The sequence below is a fragment of the Rutidosis leptorrhynchoides genome, chromosome 3 (genome assembly GCF_046630445.1).
Source record: "Rutidosis leptorrhynchoides isolate AG116_Rl617_1_P2 chromosome 3, CSIRO_AGI_Rlap_v1, whole genome shotgun sequence".
In the NCBI taxonomy this organism is placed as follows: domain Eukaryota; kingdom Viridiplantae; phylum Streptophyta; class Magnoliopsida; order Asterales; family Asteraceae; genus Rutidosis; species Rutidosis leptorrhynchoides.
The window spans coordinates 126517954-126527008 of NC_092335.1; the positions used below are offsets into that span (position 1 = coordinate 126517954).

The 9055-nt window shown below is 31.8% G+C and overlaps 1 protein-coding gene across 1 annotated transcript; it reads left to right on the top strand.

Moving 5' to 3' along the window:
* The first annotated feature begins 700 nt into the window (after nucleotides 1-700).
* LOC139900366 (uncharacterized) lies at nucleotides 701-1209 on the top strand. Its single transcript, XM_071883141.1, has 2 exons — nucleotides 701-1050; nucleotides 1092-1209. The coding sequence occupies exons 1-2, from the start codon at nucleotides 701-703 to the stop codon at nucleotides 1207-1209; spliced, it is 468 nt and encodes a 155-aa protein (XP_071739242.1).
* Nucleotides 1210-9055: the final 7846 nt, after the last annotated feature.

The window sequence follows — 9055 nt, forward strand, 5'->3', positions numbered from 1 at the left end:
GGTTTTAATATGAACATTATTGGAAATTGGGACTCTTTAATCGAGAAGTTTAAAAAGCGTCTTGCCTCTTGGAAAGCCAATCTTCTTTCAATTGGGGGTCACTTAACATTGGTAAAATCGGTGTTAGGAAGCGTTGGTATATATTATTTGTCCATTTATAGATGCTCGGAAGGAGTTATTGACAAATTGGAATCTATTCGTGCTAATTTTTTTTGGGGTGACAATGAATCGAATAAAAAAATGGTGTGGATTAAATGGACAAATGTGATGGCATCTATGGATAAAGATGGTTTAAATGTGGGGAGTATCAAAGCTTTTAACATTGCCCTCCTTCAAAAATGGAGGTGGAGATTACACGCTTCGCCGAATTCATTATGGTGCTCGGTGATTTCTACGATTTATGGTCACAATGGGGGTGTATTCGGCTCGAGTTACAAGGGCTCAAGTGTGTGGTCAAACATAATAAGTTCCATAACTGATGCGCATAAAAAGGAAATCGTTCCCCTGCATACTTTGAGAAGAAAAATCGGTAATGGTAATTCAATAAAGTTTTGGAAAGATCATTGGGTTGGAGACGGTCCTTTGTTTCTGAGTTATAATAGACTCGCTCACCTGGATGTTAATATTAATTGCTTATTATGTGATCGTTTGGTAAATGACGTGTGAGTTGGGTAGTCGGAATCAAAAACTTTTGAACTCCATGCTTCTTGAGCTCACTGACACTCATTTAGAGAATAAGGATGATGCATGGTTATGGTCATTGGCTAAGGATGGTGTATTCTCTGTTCATGTTACAAGAGATAGAGTTGATGATGTCTTGTTGCCATCTATGTCTCCATCTACAAGTTGGTATAAAACAATTCCTCGAAAGGTTAACATATATTTATGGCGTGTTGGGCTTGATAGATTAGCTACAAGGTTAAATTTATCTACCCGCGGTTTAGAGATTAATTGTATTGCATGTCCGGTGTGTTCTCATCAAGTTGAATCCCGCGATCATGTTTTTTTCGAATGTACAGTAGCTGCACAGATTTGGGCTAAAGTTAGGAGGTGGATCAATTGCAATATGCCGGTATTTAATTCTTGGTCAGATTGGATGCTTTGGTTCTAACATTGGAGTGGGTCAGAGGAAGTCAAGATGAAGGTTTACACGATCGTTGCAGCTTGCATGTGGTTACTCTGGAGACACAGGAACGGGATTGTGTTTAACAATCCGTCAGTGAAGAAATCCGAGCTTTTTGATTCTATTTGTATTTTTTCCTATTTTTGGATTAGATATAGATGAAAATGTAATTTGTCTTGGAACGTTTATCCGTTGTAAGTGTTTGCGACTTCTCTAGAGTCTTTCTAGAGAGTCGGGTTTTAATATAATTTTGCCGTTAAAAAAAAAATATATATAATATGTAATTCTACTATGTACCGGATGGGTTAATCAGTAACGACACGGTGCACACCACCACTTTTTTCGATTCTATGTGCTCCCCCTCCGACCACTTTACTCTGTACCACCTGAATAATAATAATATTAAATATGGGGTGTGGGTATATTAACATATTGTTTTTGACTTCTTGTTGTTCGTGAACGTTTAGAAGTTTGTTAGATTAATCTCTTCAAGTCGTGTAAAAATGTTCACACTCATATTTTATTACTCGGTATTAATGTCAACACGATCATGTATAATATAATATTATAATTCTCCTCTTATAGCTTTTTGTTTGAGAGGTTATTTTCTATCTATTCATCGATCGTTAAAAAAATAATACGTATAATATTATAATATATATGAATGTTAGTCTCTTTAGGTTCCACGTACATTCCTTTTTACATTAGTCAAGCAATAAGTGCTTTTTTTCCGAAGTCTCTAATGGATATCTAAGTAAAATATGTGACTGTTATTAAGTCGTCTCTTTAAAAAGAGTTTCAAAAACGAAAGAAGAAGCTTCTCATTTCATTTTAGAAAATGTTACGTACTTTTGGACATGTTGAGAGATTTCATTCTATATATTTCCTTAATAATGTTAAAGCTTTTACATTTTCTATGCTGGAATTGACACATTTTTCTAAGTTGGAATTGACTCGTAGAGTTTAACGTAAGGGTGTGATGTGTTAAATCGTACCTTAAAATAACTAAAAAAACACTTAACAAATGTCACATAAAGTCAGACAACTAAACTCGTTCGCATAACAATTAATAAGTGCTAGATCAATTCATTTCACACAGAACAATTAAAGTAAGACTATAAAAAGTAGAATGAGAATTTTTGATTTTTAATTAATAAACTAAAATAAACTCGAAAAGGTGTAAATGAATTAACCAGATGATGAGAAATAGTGTCTACTTTAATGCTCAACAAATGATAAGGATTAATCTTTTGTAATTAAACTCGTTATTAAAATTATAGATAAACAATTTATATCAATTCACAAAATCAATAAACTAAGACCTAATGAATTCAATTAACCTACATTAACATCATTCATAGTTTCAATTTTCGCCATGTTTTATTAATGAGACTCTTTTTTGATCAAACTCACGTAAAACCTAGCCAATTAACATCAATCAAAATAATCTCCATGATACCTATTCAATTATCACCTACACTCAAATGTAAATGGCTAAGTCACTAAGTGTTGAAGTATATGTTATGAGCATTGATAAACTCACATAAATCAATTCATATACCTATATAATTGAATTAAGCAAATAAATAATCACAACAATGGATCTCTCGAAAGAGCACGATTAAACCAACATAATAACATCAATAAATTAAAAGATAGAACAATCTATAGTCATATGTCTTACATTAAAGTGAACACCTAAAAACATAGATAATCATGTTCGTGGAATAATCAATCAAACAAAAGATAACAAGAGAATGCATAAGTAAAACACTAAAATTAATGAAAACTAAAGTACAGTGACGATCTTTGATCCAATCTTCAATCTTAATGATGAACTAGCTTGAATATGGTGAAAAATAGCTCAAAACCCCTCAAATTCGTAGCTGTAATCGGATTCCAAAACTGGCCAAAACGACCTTCTATTTCTAAGCTAAATGAAACTTGTTGGAAAAGTCAGCGATGCGCCTCATCGCTAAAGTGATGCAGTGATGCGCCGCATCATCCTGAGTTGGCAGTGGTTTGATGCGTCACATCATTTAAGATTCGTCGCTACCAATATTGTCTGTCTCAAAAAGTGCTAGAGTGATACGGCGCATCGACTATCAACATTTTTATTTCTTGTTCGTTTTTACTGAAATCTTCATTTAAACATCTTCCAAATCATAATACTTGCTAAGATCAAACAAAAAGCTCCAATAAGCATTTACTAACGTAAATCAACATCTTTTCAAATCAGCTATTCAAAACTACTCAAAACCTTGATGCTTTGGAACCGATATTGCGACGAAAATTATGTATAAATTAAGCAATATCAAGGTGTTCATTATTTGGATTTGTAGTTTTTATGTTTTGGATTTGAAAATTTCAGAGGCAAAATGAAAACCGAAACCAAATTCAATTTCAAAACAGAAATTGAACTTGAAACCGAATTCGAATTCGGTTTCAGTTAAAACTGAAAGCTCAAAAAATTACAATTTAACCAAAATAATCATTTTAAATTAGACTTTTAGACCAACGGATCTTCGGTCCAGCGGTACCGCGGTTACACTTGTGTACTCGCAGGGCTAGAGGTCTCGGGTTCGAACCTCGTCACCCGCTCTAGGAATTGAAATATATTCCTTGAAGGTGGCCCAAATGGGAGGTTTTACCGACCCGCTCCGGGACTAAGGTCCGGCCCGCTGCCCCTCGGGATGGTTTAAGGGTCGGATCCTCAGAGTGTGGTTCGGGTTTCCTGCCCGAAAGCGCGTGTGTGTGCAAATGATGAGTGTCGTTGAAATAAATGATATGCTGATGTAAGCTTGCCTTCAAAAAACAAAAAAAAAACAAAAAAAAAATTAGACTTTTAGATTTAAAATCTCTTTTATATGATTATAATTTAATAATAGTATTAGTTGAGTTCGTTTTAAATTCAATTTTCGATTAAAAATAAACCGAACTCAAATTTGGAAAACAAGCCGAAAATAGAATTCAAACTCAATTTAATTTTTATAATTTTTATTTGGTTCAATTTTCGAGTTCAAGGTTTATCGGTTTAAAATAAAAATATTGAATACCCCTAGTTTAAGTAACTTAGATCTAATATGTATATGTTGTTGTTGACCCTACTAATTAGATAGATTTGGGTACATATCGCGTGAATTTTTTTGTTTAAAAGACAAACTTACACATTCATTAAACGACTTTAAGTCAAGCGAAATTGTAATTAGTTTGCTAAGACAACTAAATTTGATGTATATGTAAAAAGCTAATAAAATTAATTTGTAAGACGAGTAAACGAGTGAGGTTTATTCTGTTTAGATGCTTTTTTTTTAATGGCAAATTCGGCATCGACTACTTTCATTTGTCACTCACGTACGCGTTTGGAAGAAACTCCTCACATTCATCGCGCAAAGTGTACCCGGAATGCTTTAGGTTAACTGCTTAGCCCGCACAGAGTGAAGGATACCAGAGGCATAACCTTGGAGAAAAATGCTTAACTACTTAACTGTTGAGAGCGAGTATTTTACTCAAATGCATGCGGCTTAATCGGGTTATTTTTATTACCGTTTTAATATTATTTCTCTGGCCACATATATTTATTGCTAGTGATATTTGTATATAAGACTTTAGTGTGATTATCGGGACGTTAACAACTAAATCATGTTGTTCTTCTTTTTTTAACGACGGTTAGAAGTCACTTACGGAGTCCGAACGCGATGTCGAAATTTACCACCATATAATTTTCTGGGACGCACATTACAGTTTTACCGCTCATTAAGAGGAAACCCCCCATACGAGCATCGCGTGTGATAAAACTCTCTCGGATGAGGCTCGAACGCAAGACGTCCGAGGCCCATGACATGGGCGGGTAACTCAATGAAAATATTTTGTAGCTCATAAGATCGAAGCTCTGACATCCCTTATGAAAAGTCATATCACCACCAATACAACAATACTTTTAGATGTTCTTTTTTAAAGATTTTCCACTTCATCAAATTACGATGGTTAATTAATAGTATTGTCTCTCATCTATAAATATTTTGGTACTTCATGTAACTGAATTAGCTAGTAATAAACCTCATTCGCGATACACAAAGATGATAAATAGATTTTTTTCTTACAATATAATAGTAACAGTAAATGTGACATAAACAAAATAAGAACATACTTAAAATGAATATCCTCGTAGAAAATATAATGCAAAGTCAATTTTTTACATTATAAATCATAAAAAGGCAACTCAACGTAGTCAAAGTAAATTAATATGGTCAAAGTATAGATAGAGATGGAATGGTAGACTTGTACCTCTAGTCCTCTTCTCTTATTTTTTCCAATGAGAAAAATATATTGATTATATAGAAGCTTTAAAAAAAAAAAAAAACGACGATTTTTTTATATTAGTAAATCATTTTTTTCAATGACCCTTATCATTTCTATGTAACACACACGTTCGGACGGAAACTCGAACCTGATCAATGGTACCCGGGAACACATCCATTCGGGCAATGTTCCGGGTTGAGGTCCGTGAACGAATCCGGTAAAACCTCCATATAGGATTAATATATACCACCATTATTGGTGTTCAATTGGTTTAAAGAAAATCAAAATCAGTGATCTCTTCCTATCCCATTATATACAAGTTGATTTGGCTCAAATAATTAAAACTTTCATAAAATAAAAATTTAATATTACACCTTATATTATAAACTAGAAAGTGGCCAGGTCCATCAGCTCTAAACAGTTGGACGACGAAAAATTATTTAAAAAAAAAACCAAAAGTGATAAAAAAAAATAACACCAACATGATGTCAGCTTAAAGTTAGTATGCTTATTGAGCATTTTTGTCATATAACATGTGGTTGACTATCTATCTATCTATCTATACATTATTATAAAGCGCGTGCTATGAATCCTACGTGTCATCTTTTTAATTAATCTTAATTAAATAATCTTACGTGTCATTCTATTAAGTAATCTGAAATAAATAATCCTACATGTCATTTTCTAAATTAAACTGAATTTAATAATGATTGAATAATTATAATAATAGAATAAAAAAAGATAATGGATATATATGGGAAAAAAAGATCCACGTATTATAGTTAGGAGGATTTAGAAAATGGATATAATAACTGACATGGTTTTGGATTAATAAAGCACATTATTTATAAATAATAAACATCCGTATAGTAAATATAAATAAATTCATTATTTAGAGTGCAATAAATTAGGAAAGGATACGTATGAGAATTTTGAGTAAAGATTATTTTTAAAAATATGTAATACGTAATTTTTATATATATGGTAGCTATATTATAATTTTTATAGATATATCAATATCAATATTCAATATTATAATTATATGATAGAATAGATTCGTATATAACAGAAAGTTTTTGCTGACGTGTCGGTATGTAATTAAGAGTTATTTAAGGATGTTTATACATATATCGTATCTATCATATGGTATAAGGAAACAATTCTAAAGAATGATACGATAAAATACTCATAATTTTTTATTTTCCGTATATATAAGAAATATTTTAATTACTAATTATTTAGTTTCTTACGTTTTTATCTTTAAATCTTTTTGAATTTTATTCCTCGAATGACATGGCACTAAATTTTTTTAAGAGGCTCATGACACATTGAAAAAAGGTTATGTGTCGAAAGGAGAAGTATGCTACATATATTGTTTTATTATATAGTCTTTTAGTTATATAAAAATAGTTAATAAATATTTATTTTTAAAATAGTTAATAGATAATATTGTTTATAGTTAATACTGAATGAATTGGTTGAAGAAATGAGCCGAGGAACTCAGTCGGTAAAGAAAGTCAACTTTTTTTTTTTTTAACAATTGTTGTAGTTGTAGTCATATTTAAAGGATAAAGACAAAATTGCTGAAATAGTCCATGTAGTTTGTATCAAAACGCTGGTTTAGTCCATATGCTTTTTTATGGATTTGATCCCGTTGGTTTGTAAAAGTTGCTGATTTAGTCCCTCTGACCAACGGCCGTCAAAAAATGCCGTTAACTCCAGTCATGTGCCAGACATGTGAGGGTATTTTCGTCAGTTTCTTTCATTTATTTACAATATTGATGAAATGGTCCATGTGGTTTGTAACAAAGTTGCTGAATTGGTCCCTGTGGTTTACAAATTGAACAGGTCGTCACTTTCATAAGAACACAAAATCAAAATCTGGATTCATAGTAAATTGAGCTCAAAAATCAATTGAAACCTCATCTATATGCAGCGACTAACATGTGTTGTGAAGCAACTTCCATCAAAACACCATGAAATTCCTGAATTCGATCAAGAACAGCTCGTATCCTTCTTTATGAACTTCAAAATTAAAAAACAAGATCTGATGTTGTTTAGCATATGAATCCTTCACAAAAGTGGTTGCAAATGTATCCACAAACACTCGACAATCATCATCCGGACTTGAGTCATAACAGAAATTACGAATTTGAAGGATGAAGATTCGATTGACTTTTTATACGAATCTTTGACTCCAAAATTCAAACTCGATACATCAAATTGAGATCTGAGATTGTTCATACACCTTCATGAGATGAAAATAAACAACTCTGCACTTTTACTTTTCTCGATTTCATTCTGAAACGATCCGGAGCTCAAGTCACCATGACTTTTTGAAGAACGATGAACTCGAGATCAATTTGCTCAAATATGTTGTTGTAGAACTGAAGTTGTGATCGATGAAGTTTAGGAATTGTATTAGAATCATGTTGTGGTAATCAATTAAAGTTAACACTCAATATTTGAAGATTTGGATTTTATGAGCTATGAACATTCATACGATTACTGTAGGAGGTAGTTTGAATCTGATTAAGTGACTTTTGTGAATTATGTAAACTGAATCTGAGATTGAATAAACTGAAATGAATGAATGATCTCAGACAGTGTTGATGTGAGGAAGATAGAAATTTTGGGGATAAAGATTTCAGCAATTTTGTTACAAACCACAGGGACCAATTCAGCAACTTTGTTACGAACCACAGGGATCATTTCAGCAATATTGTAAATAAATGAAAGAAACTGACGAAAATACCCTCACATGTCTGGCACATGACTGGAGTTAACGGTATTTTTTGACGGTTGTCGGTCAGAGGGACTAAATCAGCAACTTTTACAAACCACCGGGACCAAATCCATCAAACAAAAAGCACAAGGACGAAACTAGCATTTTGGTACAAACCACAGGGACTATTTCAGCAATTTTGTCAAGGATAAATGATTATGAACTTTAACAATTAAAAATATAAGCATAGTAACTTTTTATTTTAATTATTAAAATTTTAAAATTTACTGTAATAGATAATATTATGTAGTATATAATTTATTTATATATATAATTACAAATATATTAATGAAGAAAAATAAAAAAAAATTACCACGGGCTCTTAAACTCAAAAGAATAATTGTTTGAAGAAAAATCAAAAACCACTTCTAAATTTTGTTAACACCACGGGTTCTTAAATTCATAAGAATTTATGTTATATAAACGTATAAAGGTACGTGATGACTCACAATTGAAACTGTTTAAAAAACTCAAAATTTCAAGCGTTTTTAACTATATTTTTTAACTACCGTGTAATGTACGGGCTTCATACGCCAACTATTTTATAAAGTGTTATCATTTTAGTAATTTTATCTTTTATTATCATTTTACTGAAAATATTAGCTCTAATAAATACTCCGTAATTGTTTGATAAACTTAATTAATTTTGCACGATTATTTATTCACCCGTGCAACGCACGGGTTCTAGAACCTAGTTATTATATATAGTAATTACTCCTCTATATTCAAGTAATAGGGGTTGATAGAAAGAAAATTAAGCTCCCGGGTTGCCCAAATTATATTATACAGAGTATGACGGTATCTTTCTTTTCTTAAAACAATAAATTTTATTAATACGTCTCCCT